The sequence below is a fragment of the Dendrobates tinctorius genome, unplaced genomic scaffold, assembly GCF_039654945.1.
Source record: "Dendrobates tinctorius isolate UK_male_01 unplaced genomic scaffold, ASM3965494v1 ptg000039l, whole genome shotgun sequence".
Classification (NCBI taxonomy): Eukaryota; Metazoa; Chordata; class Amphibia; order Anura; family Dendrobatidae; genus Dendrobates; species Dendrobates tinctorius.
This window is the reverse complement of record NW_027361707.1, coordinates 1,220,757-1,247,500: the sequence shown is the minus strand read 5'-3', so window position 1 is coordinate 1,247,500 and position 26,744 is coordinate 1,220,757. Positions and strand designations below refer to the sequence as shown.

General features: G+C 43.8%; 1 protein-coding gene across 10 annotated transcripts in view; it reads left to right on the top strand.

The window, feature by feature from the left end:
• The window catches only part of CTBP1 (C-terminal binding protein 1), a 287,700-nt gene that overhangs the window by 237,402 nt on the left and 23,554 nt on the right, over nucleotides 1–26,744 (top strand). For all 10 annotated transcript variants that reach the window (XM_073574407.1, XM_073574410.1, XM_073574409.1 and 7 more), the window contains one exon: nucleotides 17,091–17,245. In XM_073574407.1, the coding sequence (XP_073430508.1) occupies nucleotides 17,091–17,245 (155 nt within the window). The remainder of the gene's footprint in view (nucleotides 1–17,090; nucleotides 17,246–26,744) is intronic.

The following is a 26,744-nucleotide window of genomic DNA, read 5'->3' as shown; positions in this document are numbered from 1 at the left end:
TCTGAGCACGTTCGCTGATCACTAATGGTTGAGTTCTTATGTAGGTTTTTTTTTTTTTTTTTTGTTCTGTGTAAATTTTGGCTGTGTTGGAGACAGAGCTCGGGGCTAAGCATCAGCATAGCTATTTTATTAGGTCATAAGATTAGATGGCCAGTCATCTAAATTTTTCTCCTGGCTTTTTTTCTGGGAGCTTCCTGACAGGCTGTGTGGTCAGCTGAAGACCTTTGAGTTTGTCCAAGGGTTTTTTCTTTTCCTTGCCCCACTTTTTTTTAATCAAATTTTTCCTTGTAATAAGATCTCCGCTTTCACATGACACCAAAGGGTTATTCCCATAGGAAGTTATCCGTTAGGACCTAACTTGATGATTTAAGATTGCAGGGAGTCAGATACCAAGAATCTGGCTCTGCCGATCTCCATCTTGAATGCAGCTGATGGGTACTTGACCACCACTTTACCTGGAACTGCAAGAAAAAGCTGAACAAGTGCCAAATTGTTTCCAGCAGTTCCATGGACCAGAGGTGAAGGATGTACACCTCCGTTTCATTCAAGGGTAAGTTCTTACAGCGCCCCATTCTTTGAATTGCTGGGGGTCCCATCTGTAAGACCCCCAGCAAATAGTAAGTTATCACAACCAGGACTGTGGAGTCGGTAAGCCAAACCTCCATCTCTTCCAACTTTCTTAACTCGTGCCTCTGATTCCACAGCCCTAAATTCACAAGATTGCGGAAGTGTCACTGATTTTGTGACTCGACGGCGATCTCGTCGTGTGACACATAGCGGTAGATCCCCCCATGGATATCGCTGATCGTGCTCCAATGTCCAGTTCCTATCGGGATCGGTGGTGTTGCTTTGTGAAACGGGACCCTGTGTATAAAGGTATCCCATGGGCATAATGTGGCAATACTCTGCCCCTTTTATTGACATTATGGATTGTTTGGTTGACCTTGTGCTGCATGGTGTCGTTGCTTTTTAGAAGGGCAATCAAGAAAAAACCCCAAAATATTCTTGTGTACATCACAAGATATGGCATTGATGTGACGTTGCCATCTCGGATGACTTGTCCTTTGCTGCGAGCGCCCAGTTACATAATACTCCTTGATTTGAAGATAGCTAGATGTGACGTGACCACTGATTTTTGTGCTCCGCGTTCCTCTGCCTGCAAGCAAACTCCTCTGATGTCGCACGAAGGAAACACAATCTCGAATTCTTCCTGCTTGGTTAACCCATTTTTACCTTCCTGGAGTTAAGCTTTTTGTAGATTTCTTCTAAAGGCATCAGGAGGAACTAAAATATTAAGGCATCTAGAACGTACCCTGATACAGAAAAGCCGTTGGGTCCAGTAAGAGCCGTTGGCCAACAAATGGACGGTTTTGTCTTAAATCTATTCGGTTTTCTCCTCCTAGAGGTCGGGCTCTAGTTGTGTACGTTTCATCCATGAGACTGCAGCGGTAGAGGTCTTTGTACCTATTCTGATCAGAGCCAAATTTCTGTAGTGTGCGTGTATGGCGTTGCTGCCTGCTGTGCCTCCTTTACGCTTGGGGTCATCATACTGAATAGACTGCACAGCCGTATAAATGGTACTGCCTGCGGAACGTTTGCCTCCACAGTACAGGCAGTCGGAGCTCCGCCGAAGGTTAATTGAAATTCAATGTGTGATTTGCACATCTTATATTTGGTTTGAACAATTTCAAGGGAAGCTAAAGTGTGATAAATAAGAAGGGGGGGAAAAATGTCATCAGTGGTGACGTCTGGAAATGTCAGCGGTAGATCTGATGTGAAAGCTTTTTGTAAAGGGTAATCGGGGAAAGTTTCTAACGTGTGCTGCGATCTTCCATTGTTGGCACCACAATAACGTTTTAAAGATTTTTTGTTTTTTTTTTTTTGTTTAAATTTTTGCTAGCAATGTGCCCCCCACACCCCTCTCAAAAAAAAAAAAAAAAAAAAAAAAAGCTGAGACATTGGGCCCTAGAGATGGGTTGTTGGCCAAAAAAGCTGGCAGGAAGAGTCAGCATCACTTCACATCCAACGAAAGCCAAATTGGAGTGGGTGGAAGCAATTTGTCAATGTGACCATAACTGTTACCCACAAGGCAAAATCTTCAGCATTTGGATTACCTTCTAACAGCAGGTTGGCGGTAGTTTGACCACATCGCGACTCAACTGTTAATAATCACTTGGGATCCAAGAGTCGTCTCACTGGTTATCAAAGCTAAATGATCCAGTAGGCCAAACCCTACTAAGTGTGTGCAAATTTCTGGAAAGAAATGGCTACCTAAAGGAAATAAATGGTAAATCATTTTGACAGCTATGGATTCTTAATGTGGAGAACCAGATGTTTGGGGTCTTGGAGCCAAAGCTCCCTGAGATGGGCACACAACTGGGCTCTCCTCCAAAAGGAAGGAAACGGACTCTCCCAGTATCACCTATAATTGGCTACCCTCTGGTGTCTTACCCAGAATCCTTTCCTCTATGACCTTTTCTAATGCAAGATGTCCACAAAGGGGAATCAGTACCTCTTCCGTGGCATTCAGTTTCATAGCTACTTGGTACACCAGGTGTCTCTCCATCTTTGTACGGAGACTTAACGGCAGTGTTCTCTGGGTTGAAGGCATGCAAATGAAGTCTTCTCCACACAGAAACTTTCTCTAGTGCCAAGTATTGTGTTAATTTTCATCCTTTCCCTGAGGAGCAGAGCCTGTAAAGCTGGCCATAGATGACTGCCAACAGATCATGTCCATCTCTCCTGACTCTTCCATAAATGGGATTTTATTATTTTTTTTTCAAGCAAAGCCTGTTGGGTTGCTAAACTAAAGACTCTCTTCTACTTGGATCCTTGAATGTTGCTGAATTGCTTAGTTGTCCTCTGGGAGGAAGTTGTAGGCTCCTTCATGGAAGGCTCAGTGAAAGTTTTATAATGGGGTTGAATACTTAAGATTCCCTGCACCTTCTCATGCTGCTTGTGACTCGTATGGGCCTAGTCTACACTTCTGGTTTCCTGTTTAGAGCCAAAAATGGCATGTTGGGTATGAAAATAAAAATCCTTAAGAATCTGAACAATTATGTAAATCTTAATAGCCCTAAATAGCCAGGAATATTACCATTAACCTCCAAACTGAATAAGTTTCTAAAGGGATTTCGGCCATGATGAAGTCACCATACTTCTTGGTTGTGTAACTTATTTTTTTTTTTTTTCATTTTTTTTTTTTTTTGGCAGTTACGCTCCACTCACCTACCATGATTGAATTGTCCTCACTGCTGCTGAATCTCCTCCCACCAGCCTGATTGACCACTCCTCAGTGTCCCTCCTCCCCACTGCTGCTGAGATCTCAGTGCAAGCTGCAACTGGCAGCCTGGCTAGGTGGGCATAAAAATGAATTCCCTTGAGCTTTTACGCTTTAGCAGTAATTGGTTATACATTACTGAAAATTTATATTCTACTATACAGTCGGACATGGGTTTTTGCTCAAAGTACACCAACCTCATGAAGTCTAAAGTCAGATTCCTTTACGGTATGTAAAATCCTGACAGAGTAGGGAATGTATTTAAATTAAATTGAACCTTGACATACCCCAGTGGAGCCATCTACTTCCGCAGTGATGACTTTTTTGCCTGCTGCAGCCAATCGCTGACCTCTGTGGTGGTGGTTGCACTCGTGTGAATAACGGATAGAACATCACCGCAGCAGTGGAGATCAGTGGATTTAACAGCTAAATAGTGTAGTGTGCGGTTTTTTTTTTTTTTTTTTTTTTTTTTTTTTGTCTTGAGCACCCAGGCAAACTTGGTTTCTGGGGGAGGAACTCCCTCATCGCTCACAAAATCCCTTTAACTTTGAAGGCCCTTAGAGCTGGTGTGGAAGGAGTCACAGATTATTACAGATTCCGTTCAAACAGCGCCTGTATCTCAGCGGAGGGTTGCTAGGTCACTATCGCGTTTTGTCCTCTATTATCGCTGAAAATTTCTCCTTGTTCCTATGACAACAGTTCCCCACTTATAGACCTAAATGTATGTATATATGTGCTTATATGTAGAATGTTTTTTGTTTCTTAAATGCTCTTGTGAGCATTGTTTGACTGTTTCTGTGACAGTTACTGCCTTTTTTGGCTTTTGTGCCTTTTTTGGCTTTTGTGCTTCTCTGGGCCTTAAAATTCAGCATTAATTTTAACTAAAAACTGTATAAAATGATCTGAAATAAAAAAAAAAATGCCATTTCTCACCATAAGTTTTACAAAAAAAAAACCAATGCCCTGTAGTCAAATCAATCCAGAAAACTGTTGGTTACCCCATGTGCAGGGCATTGCAGCAGCTCGGGTATCCATGGTTATGACCACTCGTATAGTGGCAGTTGTTAGTGGCCATAACCATGGATACCAAAGCTGCTGCAATGCCCTGCACATGGGGTAAGCTACTGTGAATTGGGAAACCTTGACTACATTTCCAATTGGAGGTATTTGCTAATATTAAACCTACTACATATTAGGATAGGATCTTAAAATGGAAAGAAACCCCTGTTTTGTGTGTCCCCCACAGGATTGTCAAGATCCCAATTTAGTCTGTCTTCATAAAATATCCTTGTTCTCACTTTACCTTCTCCACCCACCTGCCCTGCTATTATTTATACACTGCCCTTAGGCAATAAACGGTTAATTACTAGCTTTTAGGTGCCACACACTTTTTTTTGTTTAAAGCTCAATTAGAATTTCGTTTTTGCATAGACCGGTTTTTGGCTTCAGAGCCATTTGCTTATGCAACTTCTCGGATGTTCTCCAGGAGCATATCTTGGTCTTTCACACCAGCCTTGATGAGGAGGCATGCTGGAATCGCACTCCTGATTCACTGATGTATTAGAGCCGCGTCTGAAAAGTGATGTGGACCTCGCTGCTAATCTTAGTCCAGTTGGCTAAGGGACCACTGGAGGTATCTACTCAGTAGATGGCTTCTTTTGGCCAAGTGTGAGGCCTAGTGAGCTTTTTCTGTTTGTGTTGGTAGACTTCTGACACGTCTCATTTTTTTTTTTTTTTTTTAATGATTCGATTCTGGGTTGTAGTTGTGAAAATTTTCCTAAAACTAGGGACACTTTGGCTTTCGAGTGAAATTTAAGGAACGCTTAAAGCTCAGGCTACACTGATATTTGATCATGAATAGGGCATTTAAGTTGAAGCTTTCAATTGTGAATTCCTCATCAAAAACACTTTTTTTTTTAAACAAAAGCCAACAGTGATGAGTATACTCCTCCCCCACAAAACCGTTAATATCTCAACTTGACGCATGGCCTTGAGTGTTAACAGCTGGACAATGACGTCTCATGCTTTCCACAACAAATTATGGGCTGCTAAGGCATGGCATCCCACTCTTCTTGGTGGGTGGCCCTTGAGGTTCTGGGGTACAGTTACAAGCTTTTACATGGCGACTCAGCTGATCTCATAAGTTTTCTATGGGATTCAGGTCTGGAGAAGGTGCAGGCCACTCTATTTGAGGTACCCCAGTCTCCAGCAGCCATTCCCTAAGGATTTGACCTCAATAAGCTGGAGCATTGTTGTCCATGAAGTAGAAATTGGGCCTGTGTTCGCGCAGAGGCACAATGACTGGATTAATGTTGTTCAAGTGGCATTGGCTTGTCGCTGTACACTTACAAAGTGTAGGGAAGTTCTGTATTGACCAGACCCATCAACAAACTGGAGCAAGTTCAGAAAAGAGCGACCAGAATGGTGACCGGTCTGCAAACCCTGTCTTATGAGGAAAGGTTGCAGGATTTGGGAATGTTTAGTTTGCAAAAGAGAAGACTGAGAGGAGACTTAATAGCTGTCTACAAATATCTAAAGGGCTGTCACATTGTAGAAGGATCATCTTTATTCTCATTTGCACAAGGAAAGAAAAGAAGCAATGGGATGAAACTGAATGGGAGGAGACACGGATTAGATATCAGAAAAAACTTTTTGACAGAGTGATCAATGAGTGGAACAGGCTGCCACGAGAAGTGGTGAGTTCTCCTTCAATGGAAGTCTTCAAACAGAGGCTGGACAGACATCTGACTGGGATGGTTTAGCGAATCCTGCGTTGAGCAGGGGGTTGGACCAGATAGCCCAGGAGGTCCCTTCCAACTCTACGATTCTATGACCCGCCTGCCCACACAAACGCCACCACTAAGGCTTGTCTAGTGACAAGTGGCTGATACATAGCACTCTTCTTGATGTCTCCAACATTGTTGGTGGCCATAATTTCTGCTCAGCATAGATACTTATCAGTGAACAGCACTGAGGCCCACTGGTCCCTCGTCCAGTGTAGATGTTCCCTGCCCCTTGCATGATTACTCCTGTGTCTGGTGTGGTCAGGTACCCTTGTAGGTCGTCTAGCACGACGATCATGCTGATCTAAAGGGTTTTTTGATTAGTCTGTGACATTTGGGTGCCTAACACCTCCCCTAAACATCTGGCGTTGTGGCATTAATCATCCGGTTGCCAAAGGGCATTGTTCACAATGAAGTGGTTATCATTGTGAGATGTGGCCAAAAATACATCCACCTCTGTCTTTCTGTGACCCGTTCAATCTCAACCTCTGTTGCAACCTGCTGATGGCATGGTGGCCACTTCGATCTGAGAACATCTTGCTTGAAGCCTCTCAATGGCGAGGTACTGTTGATCGACTGGGTGTCGTCTTGTTCACATTGACATCATGAGACCAACGTGAGGAGGAGGAGGACTGTTAAATACAAACTCTAATTGACCCCTGAAATGTGTGAAACGATTCATGGATCAAAATCCTGTTTGACTTTTGCCATTAAAGGGAACCTGTCTCCAGGTTTGCCCTATGAGATGTGGCCTCCACCTTTCAGCCCTCATATAGAGCATTCTTGTGCACTATATATCTGGCCCCCGACTAATAAAATGGGTGTTCCTGGTCCGGTGCCTCCTTCTTTGGAATCTGCAGGGGAGTATAATAGTGTGTGTGTGTGTGTGTGTGTGTGTGTGTGTGTGTGTGTGTTTTTTTTTTTTTTTTTTTTTTGTTTCAGGCCACTTTGGGGGCATAAACAAAGCACATTGGAATGCTGAATGAGGGCTGAAAGGTGGTGGCCATATCTCGTATGGGGCAAACTTGGTGACTGGGTCCCTTCTTTAATCTCTGTTGGAGAACCGCAAGTTGTACAAAAAAATACAGAAACGTTGGACATGTGCAATCAAAAGTTTTAGAAGGTCCCATTAAGTTCACCTGAAAAAATTGGCGTGCATTTTAGATTAATCCTGAAACTTCACCCAAAAGCCAAATATCCCTAACTTCTGCGGGTATTGTAGATGAAAGCAAAACTCTGCAGAATGTTAATCTAATGCATCATTAAGTTTTTGACTCTTTCATCAGATGGCTGTTTACTACCCACAAACTGGAATGGAGATGGCCTCTCAGATCCACATGGGTTCGCAAAGCTACCTGATTGTCCAATTCAGCTGTGCACAGTAGGCGGCAATATAGATATATTTTTTGCTAGGGCCGAGCACTTCAGTACTCTTATGGTTAACTTCTACTTGTGTTTTGCAGAAAATTAAACTAACCCTCCCCCCCCCACATGATTAGTATCAGACTTTTTTTTTTTTTTTGTTTCTCTTGGAAATACCAGATGCATTGGCAGAAGTGTTTAACACAATGCCACCAAAAAAAACACATTTTCCTATAGTTAAATGGGTGGTTGCTTGTTCTTGAGGACCGCTTTCTGTGGGGAGTTGCGCTCCTAAAGATTGAGGTTTGCAGTCGGATAACTCGGCCATTCTGCAGATTGCGCACTACCGTCTGCAGCATCGGTGTCTGAGCTGACCGAGGACCATATCCAAGTTCAGCTCAAATTTTTTTTTCCTTTTTTTTGACGTTTTGAACCACAGTAAGCACATTGTGACAGGGAGCTTGCTGTAGATTCTGGGCTGCTTTCCTGTGAACTTTAAGATCTCACCCAGCTGTGACACCTCCTAAACGGCACCACCCTTGTTCATCTTTGTCTCCCATGTAGCTGACTATATATTTCTGCCTTGCATATATAAATGTGATCTATCTATAGAGGTGAGACCATGCTGTGTGCAGATTATGTAGTCTGGTTTGTATTGTGATGCAGCTTAATCCTTCCTTGACTCCTGCTTGTAAGAACTGACAGGGAGAAACCCATCACAAGCAGCAAAGACTGACTGAAGCTGCTTCATATAGATTGGTGACCATATACGATCTACTTGCTTTGATCTGATGTTTAGCTAATGGGAGCAAAGGACTCTGCACGTCTCAAGGTGTGGTAGGAGTTTACAGCAGATGTATTAAGGATCTGTGGCCCTCTATGGTTCTCCTAATGCACTCTGCAGGAGTAAGTCCGCAAGGACTAGGTCCTCTCCCCTCTGTACCAGTCCGTCATTGTAAATTTGTTTACTGTTAACTATCTATAACTTTGTATATAACTTTGTATGTAACCCCCCTTCCCATGTACAGCACCATGGAATTAATGGCGCTATATAGAGTAAGGCCAGGGTTACACTGTCATATATTCTCTCATGCAAGAGAATCAGGGCTGATTTTGCAAATGACGCTCTTCTCAAACTCTGTATGAAACAAGTGTCTCCTCCACTGCTAATGTCTTTGGTGATCGCACTGCACTCAGATGACATCAGAGTGCAGTCCAGTGTTTCACAAGCAACCCGTAGGCTTGTATGGGTGAGTGTGAACCGATTCTCATATGAATTGGCAGCATGCTGTGCTTTCTGGGGCCAAATCGGCATGAGAATTGCGGATCTGCACTCCCCACCCCCCATAGTATAACATTGGCTCTAGTGCTATCCGATAAAATATCCTATAACACTTGGCTGTGTTATACACTTGCGTGAGCGAGCCCTGAAGATGAAAAACGCCACCAGCGTCTTCTGTATACCTTGCATATAGCGGTTTCAGTTGTGTGCCGTTGCTGGGTTGAGTTCTCAGAAGTTGTATAGCGATAAATGGCTGCCCTTTTCTATAAAGGCGCCAAACTTGTTTATAGGTTGTGAAGGGAAGGCAGCAAATCTGCCATATTTCTCTTTAGACCAAATTTTACTTTTTTTTTTCTTTTTCCCGGCTGTAGGAGATTGCAAATAATCGTGTAATGAACAGAAGAAAACACCATTAAAATACAGGGTTTTCTGGTTTTCATCCTAAAGGTTTCTGCTACCTACTTAGAAATCCAGCTGTCTGTAATGTAAATTGCAGGGAGATCTGATTTGTTTTACTGCAGCCCCAGGAGGAGGAATAGTGACCAAAAAAATCGGTGGAGAATAGTGAGTGAATGTGCTGGGATGAAGTGTTATCTAAGCATGCTCATGTGTGAAGTGTCTTTCGGCGTGCTTGAAAAATGTTTGTCTCGTGGCTGTCCAACAGATGCAGCCGTGTGGTCTCTAACATACACAAGCATGCTAAAGACTTTCGAATAACGCCTTATCCGTGCACGTTTTCTCATCGCTAGTGGAGAGCTCTGCAGCCATGAAAGGAGTCTTGTGGTAAAAGCTGTACATTGAACCTGGATCTGAGTATATCAGAAAGCGTGACTGTTGTAGTATAGAAGTGGCCTCCTTGGAGACCTTGTGCAGGATTACTAAATGGCCAAGTCTTCTGTCGCTATTCATTCCCATTTGCTTATCTGCAGTACCAGACTCCCCCTGTGAACAGGTGTGGCGCTGTTCTGTGGAAGAAATTTCCCTTTCGTATTTTATTTTTTCTATCTTTGTACATGAAGGAATGATCTTGGGTAGAAAAAAAATCAGTTCTTGAAAGTAAACCCTGGTTCAGTTTGATCAAATAGAGGCGAGACGTTCTGAAAATGGCCAAGAGCCTCCATTTGCCCCTAATGATGTGTATGACACGCTGAAGCCTTTTAAGACTGTCCAACCCGTTTTAAGCTTTCTCGTCAAGACCGCCATATGTGATGTCACTTAAGTAAGGGTAAACGGTGGCAACAAACTGTACTTCCGAAGGTTGAGTCGGTGGTTCTGTCATAACGAACACGTGAGGCACCTGAATATGTGGTCAGGAGAGATCTGGTGGCCGCCTATTGTGAATGGGGGGTGGGTAAGGTGTCTGAGTAATAGAAGATAGTTTTCAAGGACCTTGGTGACTCCTGAGTGCACAGAATACAGATAGGAGCTCAGATAATGTCTCTAGAACTGAGCTCTCTTCTATCCACATTCTACTAAAAATGGCAGCATTATCTTCTGCTTGGACTTTTATAGTGGCTGAGTCATGAGTGACCACTGACATGTAGTCCTTTGTGTCTGGCTGTGCTATAGGGTGGGGTGCCTATAGAGCATTTTAGGGAAGTTGGACTCAGGGCTGTGGAGTCAGTAAGCCAAACCTGCGACTCCGACTCCACGACTCCGACTCCCACATATATTGCTTATATTTAAGTGAAAAATTTATTGTAGTACAATGTGAACATCAGACATTTAATCATTTTTATGATACAATAATCAAGACATTTAGATAGAACATAATATCTATTTATTGGAATACAACTTTAGAACTCAAACTAAAATTGTAAATATGTAATATCGATTATATACAGTACAGACAAAGTTTGGACACACCTTCTCATTCAAAGAGTTTTCTTTTCATGACTATGAAAATTGTAGATTCACTCTGAAGGCATCAAAACTATGAATTACCACATGTGGAATTATAGAATTAACAAAGTGTGAAACTGAAAATATGTCTTATATTCTAGGTTCTTCAAAGTAGCCACCTTTTGGTTTGATTACCTGCTTTGCACACTCTTGGCATTCTCTTGATGAGCTTCAAGAGGTAGTCACCGGAAATGGTCTTTCAACAGTCTTGAAGGAGTTCCCAGAGATGCTTAGCACTTATTGGCCCTTTTGCCTTAACTCTGCGGTCCAGCTCACCCCAAACCATCTCGATTGGGTTGAGGTCTGGTGACTGTGGAGGCCAGGTCATCTGGCGTAGCACCCCATCACTCTCCTTCTTGGTCAAATAGCCCTTACACAGCCTGGAGGTGTTTGGGGTCATTGTCCTGTTGAAAAATAAATGATGGTCCAACTGAACGCAAACCGGATGGAATAGCATGCCGCTGCAAGATGCTGTGGTAGCCATGCTGGTTCAGTATGCCTTCAATTTTGAATAAATCCCCAACAGTGTCACCAGCAAAGCACCCGCACACCATCACACCTCCTCCTCCATGCTTTACGGTGGGAACCAGGCACATATAGTCCATCCGTTCACCTTTTCTGCGTCGCACAAAGACACGGTGGTTGGAACCAAAGATCTCAAATGTGGACTCATCAGACCAAAGCACAGATTTCCACAGGTCTAATGTCCATTCTTTGTGTTCTTTAGCCCAAACAAGTCTCTTCTGCTTGTGGCCTGTCCTTAGCAGTGGTTTCCTAGCAGCTATTTTACCATGAAGGCCTGCTGCACAAAGTCTCCTCTTAACAGTTGTTGTAGAGATGTGTCTGCTGCTAGAACTCTGTGTGGCATTGACCTGGTCTCTAGTCTGAGCTGCTGTTAACCTGCGATTTCTGAGGCTGGTGACTCGGATGACCTTATCCTCCGCAGCAGAGGTGACTCTTGGTCCTTTCCTGGGGCGGTCCTCATGTGAGCCAGTTTCTTTGTAGCACTTGATGGCTTTTGCCATTGCACTTCGGGACACTTTCAAAAGTTTTCCCAATTTTTCGGACTGACTGACCTTCATTTCTTAAAGTAATGATGGCCACTCGTTTTTCTTTACTTCAAATTTGTATTATGGCAAGAAAAAAGCAGCTAACAGTCTATTCAGTAGGATTATCAGCTGTGTATCCACCACACTTCTGCACAACACAACTGATGGTCCCAACCCCATTTATAAGGCAAGAAATCCCACTTATTAAACCTGATAGGGCACACCTGTGAAGTGAAAACCATTTCCGGTGACTACCTCTTGAAGCTCATCAAGAGAATGCCAAGAGTGTGCAAAGCAGAAATCAAAGCAAAAGGTGGCTACTTTGAAGAACCTAGAATATAAGACATACAGTATTCTCACTTCACACTTTTTTGTTAATTATATAATTCCACATGTGGTAATTCATAGTTTTGATGACTTCAGAGTGAATCTACAATCATGAAAATAAAGAAAACTCTTTGAGGTGTCCAAACTTTTGGTCTGTACTGTGTGTGTGTGTGTGTGTGTGTGTGTATATATATATATATATATATATATATATATATATATATATATACACACACACACACACACACACACACACACACACACACACACACACACACACACACACACTTATCTCGGCTAAGACACAGCATAGATCCTCAGGCTACATTCACACCATGGGCATAGCCAGGATCAAACCTGGGGGGGCAGAACCTCTTACTGCACACCTCAGCTGCTGCAGGACCTCATACTGCACACCCCTGCACTTGAAAATAAAGCCTGCACCTTAAGAAGATGTGGTGGTGATGAATGCAGTCTATTTATTCCAACTATCAGTTGATGTTGATGTTACTGAAGACGAGCAATGCCTGTCCTGGGCGTCCTTTTGGGCAGCTATGAGATGTACCTGACTGGTGCTAAAAAAAAGGAGTGTTAGTCTGTGTGCTACCCGGCTTTCATTCTTTTTGGTACAGATATGATATGGATAACATAATGCATATGGGTAGCGTTTTGTCTTTGTCAAAATTTTTAGAATTGTGTAGATACATAGGTTCTCAAGTGCAGAATTCTACAAAATTTGTGAAAAAAAAGAAAAGCTGCTACACAGCCTGTGTGATGTCTGATGAGGGATTTACTCTAATTACATAATGATGTGACATTATCGCGTTTCACATCATGGCCTCTGCTTTGAATCTACTTTTCCTGCTCTTTAGTTTCTTTATTAGTCGCGGAGGAAGTCCATCTCTCCCCCTCATACAATTCTCAGATATTTTATGCCTCTAAAACACCAGTTACTCACAAGAGAAGTCTGAACTTCCTGCTGAAACTTCCGCCTTTAATTTCGTGTTCAGTAAGTTCTGTCTTGATGACTTTAGTGTTTTTTTTTTTTTTTTCTTTTTTTTTTGTGGGGGGGTTTTTTCTTTTCCTGTTCCAACATCTAATTATCTTAATTTTCAGAGTGATTCGTTGTAGAATAAAGTAGGGGAGAGGCCAGTCCGGTCAGGAAATATACATGTAGGGTTGGTCTCGATATGTGAATTATTGGAAGTTCAACCTGTGGTCAAAGGACTGATAGCTCTTAGTGTTCCGTGTAATATTGGGCCCCAAGACTCCACAGGTGCATGGAGAGGGGCATCTAGTTGACCAACTAACGTTTAGGAGAATTTTTGGTCACCCCAAAAGCCTGATCTGCGTTTAGCTGGTGCCTACAAAAAACTTTACAGGTCTTTCCCTGACTTTTCCAGAAACGTACCTTTTTCAGTTTGTGGGATATGACATATGGTAACTACATGGGGGGGGGTGGTTTAGGAGGCAAGCTTTTCGGACGCTCCTAGCTCCTCGCCGAGGGAGTGGATTGGGAGGGATGATGGACAAAAGTGGCAAGAAACTTGGCTCCTAAGGGATTCGGTTGACCTGTTTTACGCCGTGCGGAAAGTGCAATCTACTACTGGTTTCCAATACAGAGAATTGGCATGCTCCTCAGACCAAAAGTACTTTTCAGAAGAGATGTTGTGTATGTGTGTTTAGAGGGACCCACCAAATGTGGTGACCAGCTGTATCAAGAGAATGGACTAGAGTAGGCCTTCTGCTAGTATGTATTGAGTCACTGGCAAAGTATTAAAAGGGAGATGTGTTTCACTGAGACTATTGGCTTCAGTGATTTGAAACCCAGCAGTTTACTCTGTGTGAAGAGGGGTTAAATGGCTATTTCATGGGCTGGGTTTTGGTGGACAGCCATTGAGCAGTTGTGAAGTTGTCCACCTTATCTATGCACCAGGATGTGGTCTTCGGTTTAAATAGAAAGCCTTCTGAGGTGTTCAGTGTGTGTGTGTGTGTGTGTGTGTGTGTGTGTGTGTGTGTGTGTGTGTGTGTGATAACTCCACATGTCTTCAGCTGCCTGTGTCCTGGATGTTTCCTGTGGTACTCCACCAGCAGTTCACAAAAATCACGCCATTTATCGCCACAGAAGTAACCATCTACTGTGAATGATTGGATCCTGTTATCTACTGTACAGTGACAACCTCTACATAACAGGAGGAGGTGAGCTGTGACAACACATGGTGGAACTGATTACCTGCTGTATATAGAGGTGCTGTCATGGCTCCCCACCTCTCCCTCCTGTACAATGACTATATAGAGGGGTTAACAGACTCCATTTTACATGGTCTTCCTTCCAGCTTCGTCCTTGGAGCAGAAGTTCAGCCAAACAACTTTAGTCTGTGCTTGGATTCAGCCCTGTTCTTCCTCACCTAATCAAGTTGGTTTTTTTTGTGGTGTTTTTTTATGCAGAACTTTCTCTCCAGGCTTGTTTGTGTGGGTGTTATGTATCATAAGGGCAGATCATGTAGTTATTATGAGGTTCCTGGAGAAGAGGCGACCTGGTTGGTCGCATTTAAATCTTTCCATTCATTTCTACAATGCAAGAAAATAAGAATTCTAGACGTAAATGGAATCTCAGTAGTAATAACCCTAAAGTCTATATGGTCATGGGAAGCTGAATAAAATGATGCCTTGATATGCGATCCATTCTTTATTTCCAGTAAAATCCACATTTTTCTTATGTAAATGACCTGTTAAGATCTATGGGCCGGACATGGATCTCCCTGAGGATCTGCCTCCAGAGATGATAAATGAAAGGGGAGTTACCAGATTCTCAGGGAGATCTATGTCCCGCCCATAGATCTTAACAGTTCATTTTACATATTAAAGTGAATTTCTGTGTAGTAAAACATCAGATCGCAGAAATCAAAGTACCATTTTATTCAGCTTCCTATGACCTAGATGGCTTGGGAGGATTGATCCTACTGACAGATTCCCTTTAACACCATTATCGAGCTTGTCAGATATGTTTATCAAATATGGTTCATTAGATGCCAGATACCTGGATCATACAGCAGTTTATTAATTGTACAGACAGCTTTCCGTATTTTTTTCATTTTCTATTGTAGGTGGCTTAATGTAACGTTTAAGGACCCCTGTACAAGCAAAGCTTGTAGCCCCAGTAACTAAACGTGGTCCACTTGCAAACAATGGTGTCATGGGGTTACTGCGACAGGAGTCAGAAGACCACAGGGTCTGGTCCATCTCCTACGCTGAATAGAAGCGGTTCACAATCTTTTTAAACTGTGTAAATTTCTTTTGGCAATGCAGGGGTTATTCAGCCATGTTGAGAGCTGAGCCTAGGCTCTCAGCTGAGCACTGTTAACCACTTCTATCCCCTATAAAATCTTGGTCCTGACATTGTCAGGGGTAGCTTATGCTGCATGGCTGGGAGGATAGGAGTTGGTGGCTTTAAGAGTACGTCTCACTATAGTGTTGGGTACAGGGAAGGATCCCCTGGTCCTGGGTCACCTGACAGCAAATATCAAATGACTCTCTGGTGATGGGTTATTTTTAAGACATCTGAAAATTTGTTGCCTGGTTTTTGAATGAAAGAGTTCATCAAAAAGTAGTCGTTTGGCCACGATCGTTTGTTAGATGGCACGAAGTTGTCCAAGCTGTCCAAGTTTGGAGTTGACAAGGTTTTTCCTACATGACCTCCTAACAGATGGTGATAGGATAAAGAGTGATCAGGCATGTTGAGTATCAACACCCTCTGTTTTGGTCTCAAGCTCGCAATTGAGGAAAGGGATGATTGGAGGTGACCGCCTCTGAAAAGAAAATGTATACTTGGCATCTTTAAGACTTGGCAGTGGGACCAAGTTCAATTACTTTGCATGAATATTGTGTTTTAAGCGATCTTGGTTAGAGGGACTTGCACCTTCTCAGTCTTGGAGACCACTTGGCTTTGTTTCTTCAGTGTACTATTGAGAGACTTCCTTTTTTATTCTTTCAAAGATGACATTTGTGTTAACATTTTACATAACATTTTTTACTTTTTTCTGAAGGAAGCTTCTACAGAGGGATGGGTCATAGCATGTATTAACCGAAAGTTCATGTTGGGTATCGTTGGTACTGCTCAGTAGATGAGACATCGGCGGTGATAATCCGTAACTACATCCGTAACGGCTGCGCTCAGAACATGACGGAAAGGTTGGAATAAAGGGGAAAAGTTCATGGCATTGGCTGGTTTCCAAGAGCAAGGTGGGGTGGGGGGGGAAAGGCAGTGCTGTTGTTATCCTGTGTGAACTTGTTCCTGGTAACCGTACACTCCAGGTTTACATCCGGAAACCAAATTTCCATGGGCAGTTTATCAAATCTCTAGCTAAAGGCAAACAGTTCCTGAAGGGTGTGGGTACATAATAGAAGATCTGTTTGAATCCTCATGCATTGCCTTTTTCCAGTTTTAGGAAAAAAATATAATTCCACTCTCTTCCTCCTCCTCCTCCCTTGACAGTTTCATTACGATGGATAATCCAAGATTCCACCATGAGGCGCCCATAAAGGAATGTAAAGCCTAAATATTCCAAGTATTCATAAGCAAGTCATCTGACCTCAAATGCTTCTCGTTAAAAAAGATTTTGAAAATGTAGGGAATGTAAAAGTAAATCTTAGCTTCAGTGTGATGCGTACGCTTGATGCCACCTTCTCCAAATCCATAAAGTCTTGGTCAAAAATATTCACAAATTTTTCACCAAGATCCAAAAAGTTTTTGACATCTCATCGGATGGCAGTGATGCCACCACCCTGGTAGAATATCCATACCCTATTGCCATATATTTAAACCGCTTAATCGCGGGTAAGGCGGCGGCAAGCCAGGCAATAGGGGGTGATTATATAATTCAATTTAAAAAAAAAAAAAATTTTTTTTTTAGGTACTACAATGTTAAGCCACTAGATAGGATCACCACTAATGTACACATCTAAGTCTTGGGTGAATAAGGGACTTAGTACAAGCCAGAAGCATACGAGAGAAACACCCGGCTTTTTTTGTAATATCCTCTGCTCATGACAAACTTGTGTCTTAAGAGCGCGATTCTAATTTTTCTTTTTCTTTACTCCCTTAGGCATACGACCTCCAATAATGAATGGGCCGATGCACCCGCGCCCACTCGTGGCCCTGCTGGATGGCAGGGATTGTACAGTCGAAATGCCGATCCTCAAAGACGTGGCCACAGTGGCGTTCTGCGACGCACAGTCAACGCAAGAAATCCACGAGAAGGTAAGCTAACGTAACCTCGCAATCTTTGATTTGAGTTAAAAAAAAAAATTGCATAAATTTTTCTTTTTTTTTTTTTTTTTTTACTGCTTTTTGACTAATGGTAAGATGTTTTGGGAAATTCTTCTATAAACTGCAACAATAGACCTTGTGGTTAAAGATCCCTCAATCTTTAGGAATAAAGGAACCTAAATTTGGGTGGTAAGAGGTATGATCAGGAAGACTTGTACTACTAAAAGTCTGAAGAATGGAGCTTATCGGTCATGCAGAGACTTGGCCTTTTACCTGTTATTACATTCATTGATTGCTTTAAGGTTTGTTTTGTTTTTTTTCCCTCAATCTTTGTCAGGTATCTATTTTTAATACAAATTGTGATAAGTTAAAAAAAGGGAAAATTCTTGCAGTTTTCACACTAACCACTGGGGCTTTTGTAGACTCCAACTTCCTGTAGTTTCAGGAAACACTTGAACATTAGCAGCAATGGTCAGACTCCTCCCCTAGCTCTTTTATTGAAGCATCTAATGAATATGTGCAAAGATCACTGCAGGAGGGAGGAACTGTGAAATTGCCTATTGTGACCTTTTATGTACACACTACTGATCAACCAATCATTGCGATCCTGCCTCTGAGGCTGCTGAAAACTCTTCCTGAAAGTACAGTCTTTAAAAAATAAATAAAAAAAAAAGCAGCCATTGTGGAAACTGCAATTCTTCTGTAATGGCTATATGAACAAGATACGACAAAAAAAATAAATCATAAGCTGCCACCGACTGGAAGAATAGGGTAGCGTTGTACATCCTGGACCGCCTCTCCATTCATTTATTCCCTATGGGGGCTGCTTTTATGAACTGGTCACTGAGGAGGATGGCAGGAATAGGTTGGCCACCAGGAAACCAGAAAGGTTGGTAACTTAGCGGTTTGCAGACCCCTAATCCTAACACAACTAGCAGTAGCCGTTGGGCGTACCTACGATGCCCTAGATCAGTGGTCCCCAACCTTTTTTGCACCAGGGACCGGTTTCAAGCAAGACCATTCTTCCATGGCCCGGCAGGGCGGGGATGGAGGTGTGGCAGGGGCGGGGCTTTGGTCATAAGGGGGCGGGGCTATGGACACGGTTGTAGTGTAGCAGTGCATACTTATAACTAAATAACATTTATAATGTGACAACTCACCATAGGTTTTGAATAAGTGCTCCATCACTCCCTTCTCCCCATCACTGCCATCTCTCCATCATTGCCTTCACCCCATCACTCCCCTCTCCCCATCATTGCCTTCACCCCATCACTGCTGTCTCTCCATCATTGCCTTCACCCCATCACTCCCTTCTCCCCATCATTGCCTTCACCCCATCACTCCCTTCTCCCCATCATTGCCTTCACCCCATCACTCCCTTTTCCCCATCATTGCCTTCACCCCATCACTGCCATCTCTCCATCATTGCCTTCACACCATCACTCCCTTCTCCCCATCATTGCCTTCACACCATCACTCCCTTCTCCCCATCATTGCCTTCACCCCATCACTCCCTTCTCCCCATCATTGCCTTCACCCCATCACTGCCATCTCTCCATCATTGCCTTCACCCCATCACTGCCATCTCTCCATCATTGCCTTCACCCCATCACTCCCCTCTCCCCATCATTGCCTTCACCCCATCACTGTCTCTCCATCACTCCCCTCATGGCCTTCTCCTCATGTCCCCATCTCTTCCAGGGCCAGGCTACACAAACAGACCAACACACACAGACATACATGTGCACACACACACACAGACATACATGTGCACACACACACACAGACATACATGTGCACACACACACAGACATACATGTGCACACACACACACACATACATGTGCACACACACACACAGACATACATGTGCACACACACACACAGACATACATGTGCACACACACACACAGACATACATGTGCACACACACACACAGACATACATGTGCACACACACACACAGACATACATGTGCACACACACACACAGACATACATGTGCACACACACACACAGACATACATGTGCACACACACACACAGACATACATGTGCACACACACACACAGACATACATGTGCACACACACACACAGACATACATGTGCACACACACACACAGACATACATGTGCACACACACACACAGACATACATGTGCACACACACACACAGACATACATGTGCACACACACACACAGACATACATGTGCACACACACACACAGACATACATGTGCACACACACACACAGACATACATGTGCACACACACACACCACCTCTCTCCTCTCACCTGCCCGCGCTTCCTCGCTCTGACACAGCAGCGGCCGCGCTCCTCTGTCAGAGACAGGAAGCGCGGGCGGCGGGCAGGAAGCTGGACGGGTCCTTGCAGCTCCGCTCCTGCTATTCCCTCTTGCAGGCAGCGGAGCTGCTTGATCGCTCCCTGGCCGCAGCTAAGAACTGCTGCGCGCCGCCCCAGCCCCCGCTACGCCACTGACCGCCCCTGGCTCCCCTTGTGTCTGCGGACCGGCAAGGGCACTGCAGCGGCCCGGTGCTGGGCCGCGGACTGGCGGTTGGGGACCCCTGCCCTAGATGACTCGGCACAGCCGGGGAGCTAACTAAGCCTAAAGCAAGAAAGGTGAAATCTAAACTGCCTCGGAGTAGAACCCCAAAGGAATAGATGGCCCCCAAACCTATCTTGTCTCACCGACAATATGAGACACAAATAATAATAATCTTTATTTATATAGCGCCAACATATTCCTCAGCGCTTTACAGTTTAACAGTTTCAAAACACAGGTCATAAGTAACAATGTTAACAATACAAAAATTAAAGCAAAATAAGATGACCCTGCTCGTGAGAGCCTACAATCTACAATGAGGTGGGGGAGATACAAAGTACAGGTGAGTAATTACAATGAAGGTCCAGCCATCTTGAGGGAGTGAACGATGGCTGGAGATGGTGAATGGGCTACACACGCACCCTTACACATAGAATGACTTTGATTAGTGAACGTGAGAGGCCGCTCTGAAAAAATGTGTTCTGAGGGAGCGCCTAAAACTATGCAAATTGTGGTTAGTCCTAATTTCTTGGGGGTAGAGCATTCCAGAGGATAGGAGCAGCACGGGAGAAGTCTTGGAGTCGGGAGTGGGAGGTACGGATTAGTGCAGAGGTTAGTCGAAAGTCGTTTGCAGAGCGCAGCGATCGGCTAGGCCGATAGACAGAAATGAGGGAGGAGATGTGGGGGGGGGGGTGCTGCACTGTGGAGAGCTTTGTGGGGGAGAACAAGTACTTTGAATTGGATCCTGTAATGAATGTGCAGCCAATGTAAGGACTGGCGCAGAACAGACACGTCCGAGTACCGATTAGCCAGATGGACGATCCTGGCCGCTGCATTAAGTATGGACTGGAGAGGGGATAGTCGAGTGACTGGGAGGCCAATTAATAGAGCATTGCAGTAATCCAGGCGGGAGTGGATCAATGCTACAGTGATGGTTTTTGTTTCCATGGTGAGAAAAGGGCGGATTCTAGAAGTTCTTTAGGTGTAAGTGGCAAGAGCAGGCAAGAGATTGTATATGGGATGTGAAGGAGAGATTGGTGTCAAACATAGCACCCAGACAGTGCGCCTGCTGCCGGGGTGATATTGTGGTACCACCCACAGAGAGGGAAATGTCAGATTTAGGGAGGTTAGTAGATGGCGGGAGCAGAAGTTCAGTTTTGGAGAGGTTGTTTCAGATAGAGTGGACATGATATTGGAGACTGCGGACAGACAGTCACTGGCGTTCTGTAGTACCGCGGGGGTAAGGTCGGGGAATGACGTATATAGTTGTCATTAGCATAGAGATGATACTGAGAGCCAAATCTGCTGATGGTCTATCCAATTGGAGCCGTGTAGAGAGAAAAGGGGACCAAGGACTGAGCCCTGAGGTACCCCGACAGCAAGAGGAAAAGGAGATGACGTGGAGCCAGAGAAAAAAACACTGAAGGGAGCCATCAGAGATAGGAAGAGAACCAGGAGAGCAGTGTCCTTAATGCAATGCCTAGAGAGTAGGAGATGGTGGTCAACAGTATCGAAAGCTGCAGATAGGTCAAGAAGAATGAGCAGAGAGTGGTCACTGTTACATTTTGCTGTAAGTAGGTCATTGGTCACTTTGAGTGCAGTTTCAGTCGAATGTAGGGGGTGGAAGTCGGACTGTGAAGGGTCTAGAAGGGAGTGAGTGGAGAGGTAACGGGTAAGGCGGGAGTAACTAGGCATTCCAAAAGCTTAGTTCCAAAACACAGGCTGGAAGTAGACTGAGCAAATGATGGGGACCAAACTGTCTAGACAGGAAAGACACTTTGCAATCACGCAAAAACCCTAAAAAATCCAACACGTCTGATGTACAAAAAACAGAGGTCTCACAACCTCTTCCCCCACTATATCAGCATTCTGATGTGAACTGGCAGCAAAGCAAAAGAGACTAATACAACAGGGGACTGAACAAACTGACACAAGCTGTAACATATGGAGCTGGCTTCAGTGCTGCCCCAGCAGGGAGCACGCTGAACCCTCACAGCAAAGCAAAAAAAGGCAAAACCAGATGCAAGGGATTAGCAAAAGAATCACTTAACTGAAAAATGCAGGATCAGGCAGGAGACAGCAAACCTCAAAATGCACTGGGAGAAACAAATCACCAGCAACAACTGAGGGACACCTGCTCACCTATATCCTCCCAGTCAGAAACCCCTGACACCTCCAGTCATTGTCAAGTGGCAGGCTTCCATCAACCCGGCCAGCTCCACTACCCACAGTAACCACCAGAGGGAGCCCTGACTCAGAAGTCAGATTAAGAGAATTCAAAACAGGCTGCTGTGCACTACACTCGGGTCTATCACTGCAGCCCCAGAGAATTGGTGTAACAGCAGCTGGGAATCCAATCTGCTGATCGATGCGGGACCAAGCATACAGATCGTGATCACCTATCCTAGAAACTTGGTTGTCGCTATAAAACTCTATTGGCCTGACATAGTAGCTATATTTTGTGTTTTCTACAATACCGCCCCTTATGGACAGTGGTAGTTTTTCCATTCATTGTGCAGAGTGTACTTCTTCTTTTTTATACATATACTACTTTTTGCTATCTCCTCCATATATGCGGTTGTAGAGGCAGCCCGGCACTCGACTCCACAGGTCGCCTCTGAGAATCGAACAAGTAACCTGCTAAATCCGGAGAAGAATTGACCTCCTGTGTCCCCATTTCTGAGTTGAGCCTGGGCCCATCTCCAGCATATTTCATGCTGGAAGTTCCCGCTTCTTGGAGTTTCGCCAGCGCGTGGTGCAGAGCGTGTCTGGTCAATGGAAGTCCGTTAACTTTGAGTGAGGGCCCAATCGCGAGGTGCTGATTTGGCAACCTGTCCCGGTTGCACGGGCCGGTGAGAGCTTAGAAATAGAACTGCATTGATTCCACTCGCTCTTGTCACTCTGATTTCTCTAAGCTTAGTGTGAATGCGGGCCAGAATGGATCAGCGGGATTACAACAAGGCGCACCCCAACTCAGAGGAACTTATTGTCCGAGCATATGTAGGAGTACGGCCAGCGCTAATTAAAAAGGACCAGGGTCGGGATGGTGTATTCTTACTAAGCGACATAATCCAGGGCAAATAATACTTCAAGTCTCCAGTTTCCCAGCGGCAATCATTCATGTATGGTTTTCTGGCCTTAATTAACCACTAATTAGTGATTTTTGCCTATTGTGATTGGGAATACCCCTTTAAGTGTTCCTTTCCAAACACCAAGATCCTATGCCGATATGTAGCAGGTGTCATGGTAGCAGCAATTATTATTTCTAGTAATATTAATTTTTTTTTTCTTTTTTTACTGTTACCATTTTATTTTTTTCTTTACTTTGATTTTAAAATAATATTGGTAAATGATGATCTATTACCAATACATACTGGGATAGGATTGTGGATATTGTAATACCACTAATTTTTACATACTTGCCTCCTCGAACGATTTTTTTTTTTTTTTTTTTTTTTTTTTTTTTTTTTTTTTTTTCCCCCCCCCCCAATGAGCAATGATTCCTTAAATCCATTCTCTTTAACATTTGTGGTCGTACAGGGGTTAATCCCACCTTGAGTGTGTATTAGACAGTGCATGGATTGTGGCTTAATATCTCAATGGCTGTGTATGTGTAATTTTTTTTTTTTTTTTTTTTTTTATTTCTTGGAGGATGTCGTGTATTTTATTACTTTTTTTGGCTTTTAATAAAGCTTGAGTCGTGCAGATTACATGCTGGGTTTTTTTTTTTTTGTTTTTTTTTTACCTGCCAATTTTCCTCCTAAGGCCTCATGGCGCAGATCAATCACAGGTGTGCCTTTTTGTAGACTTGAAAAATCGCATTAAGTCAGTTTTTGTAGGGTGGAGAACAAAAAAGTGCAGTAAACGTGAGCTCTATGTGCACCACATACACATTGCTGGAAATGTAATACTTTGTAGTAACTATAGCCCAAAAGTGCATCCTCCTAAACATATCTGATGGGGAATCGGGGCTGGAGCAAGGGGTAAGTACCTGCCTAGGGCACCACCTCCTTCCTACTCAAGTGGGGTGCACTTTGTGGGGGAAAAAAATGCTGAATGTCTGCAGTCACCTGACAACATCATGCGGCCACAGACATTCAGCGCCGGGGCACAGGTACGGAGGTGAGCAATGTGTCTGACACAATTGGCAGATTATCAACCAAGGCACAATTTTGGATTTGGCTATGAAAATGTTGTAAATTTTGCCACATGCTTTACCCTTCAAATTGGAGTTCGGAGAACCCTATTCAGAGGGCTCTGTCCACCAGCTGGGGCAGTACTTAAGACCATTGCTTGGGAGGCTTTCTCCTGTCTTGCTTGTCTGCACCCACCCCATTGTGTTGCTGCCTTGGATGCTCCTTTGTTCCCTAAGGGGACACATTAACTCTTTTATACGTGAAAACTCAGAAACGGAACATTGGCAAAAACTTATTTTTGAGAAGCTGTTAGAATAGTGAAAAGCTTTATTGGATTTGACACCCGGAGGATCTAGGAAAGTCCCTAGAATTTTATGTTCTGCAAATGCCAGTAATACCGGATGGTTCCTTTTGTAGGACTAATCTCCTCATCCTGAGCCGAGGCTCTGAAGAGTAGGCACAAATTTAGAATATTGTAGAATTGGCTTGTTAAAGCTTTATAAATTCTACGTCTGCCACGTCTAGGATGAACAAAACGGAAATTAAGCCCCACATCTTAAAAGTAAACTTTTTTTTTTTTTTTTTTTTGTTTTAAGACTTGGCAGGACCTGTCACTTGTCATTCTGTAACTTTTGTACTTTTTACCAGTTGGGAATACAGTTTTATTCCTTTTTTGTTGGCGATATGACCCTCTTCCTTGTATATAATTCTAGCCTGTGGAAGTGGTCGTCTGACTTGTGGAGCACACACTGACGACATACACAAATGGTGTGGTTCTCAACAAGAGCTGAGGGCATTTTCTTGACAACCACATCCACCTGGCTAGAATGCGATACAGTTAAGATGGGCCATATCTTGGGAGATGGAGAGGCACACAAAAAAAATGTCACCAGGTTTTTGGAAGAAGGGCGACCCTTACACTTTGGGATGGGGGGGTATTTAACATGGTTATGGGAAGTGACCAATTTCCTTCAAAGGGCCTCTTATTAGAAACACTAAGTTAATCAGACATGTTCTATTTACAGCATTGTGTTCTGTTCCTCAATTATTCCTCCTGAAAATGTGACTACTTTTGTCAACTTGACATTTAGGGACACCTTTGACAAGGGGGAATAGTACACACTTGACTGGATGATGACTGTAGTAATCACAACTTGGTAAAGCCAAATTTATGGATACATCTCCTGAGGTGGCAGAGGAACACAATGAGGTCCTTAATTTTTTTAAAAAAAATTGGGATTGTCAGGCGAGTAGAAAGATATCTTGATGATAAAGGAATGTCAGGATCAACCCATCTTATATGGGGATGTAGGTCCTAGGAAGCTGCAGAGATCATGATTTGAGGACAACTGGAACCCCCCTAATCTGACGCAGAGCCCATTTTGGTCTGATGCATGTGCCATGTGGCTGCCGTCTGGGCTCGTTCTGGTGATCTACAGGGAGACTGAGGTGACTGCAGCCTGATCTGCTGCAATCGGGTCTGGAGATGTGACCCCAGCCACTCACTGTTGGCTTGCGGGACTGGTGTGGCTCATGGTTGGGCCACGTTCAGTATTTGTAAGCCAAAAATCAGGAGTGAAATACTGGCCAATCGGTGGAAAAGTATGCTAAAAACACGTGCACCAATTCTACATTTATCACGCACTCCTTTTTAAAAATACAGATGTAAAACACTGAACGAGTGAATGTGGCCTTATGGCGCTTATAGCCTAGTTTTTTTAAAAATGCACATGTAAGGAGATCGCATGGGACACAAGTCACACAGATGTGTGTGATGCAGTGTCTCGCTTGTAGCCTATTAATGACTCCCACAGTATTGAGTCAGGTAGGCTGCCCAACACTATACAAGTGCACCCCACATGACACCCTAAATCACCCAACCAACAAAGGGTCTGGCTGCACCCTGCAAAAAGATTGAAAAAAATGTGCAATAAAGATGAAAACAAGTATATTTTGGCCAAAATATGCACGCTCGCCACCCACATCAAGGGTCCTCATACTTGTGAGTCCTAACATTAAATTCAAAAACTCCTTTATGCAAGTTGTGATTTTTGTCTTGAATTCAGGTCCTTTGTGAGCCCTTATGGAGCTTGTAGTACAGCACTCGGAACTGAATCACAGCGGTATGCCTCTCCAGGGACCAGAGGCATAGCTAGGGGGTTCAGCTCAGGGGGTGAAACTTCTGGGTTACAGCCTATGGTGGCACACCCTAATAGTCTGTGTATAATGATAACCAGACTCAAAATGTAGCTCTATACTTCAGAGCTGCAGTCACTATTTTGTGGGTGAAGTGCTCAAAGCAAGGGGTTGACACATTATGTTCAACACAAGGGACTTTTGCGCTCCAATAATCAACCTCCTAAAGTATCAAGTGGGCCTCATTTTTAGTCAGACCCATAAATGGGTGCAAGTGGCCACTTACCCCTTGGGGGGCTCCTGTGGTTGCTGCACAGGTTGAACCAGGGGCAGACATAACTTTAGGCTAAAGGTTATTATAATGGTGTTGACTAGCAACAGCTCCAGTGATCATGGTGAAGACTTAATTTCACTGTTCCAAGGGCTCAGAGGGACACCTCCCATGCTCCAACCAACCCCACCCTTTGAAGTTTTAGTTTGGGAGGAGGACGTTTCCACTTGGTGTCCCTGGCGTATTGAGGATTTTTCTCTTTTGTACCAGTCTTTTAGGTAGAGTGAAGGTATCCTCATGAAATGACTGTCTTATGTTCAGGTCATCAGGGATTGTCTCATTTCCACGTGAAATCATCCTTTCAGTCTGTATACGTTGTCCACTTGAC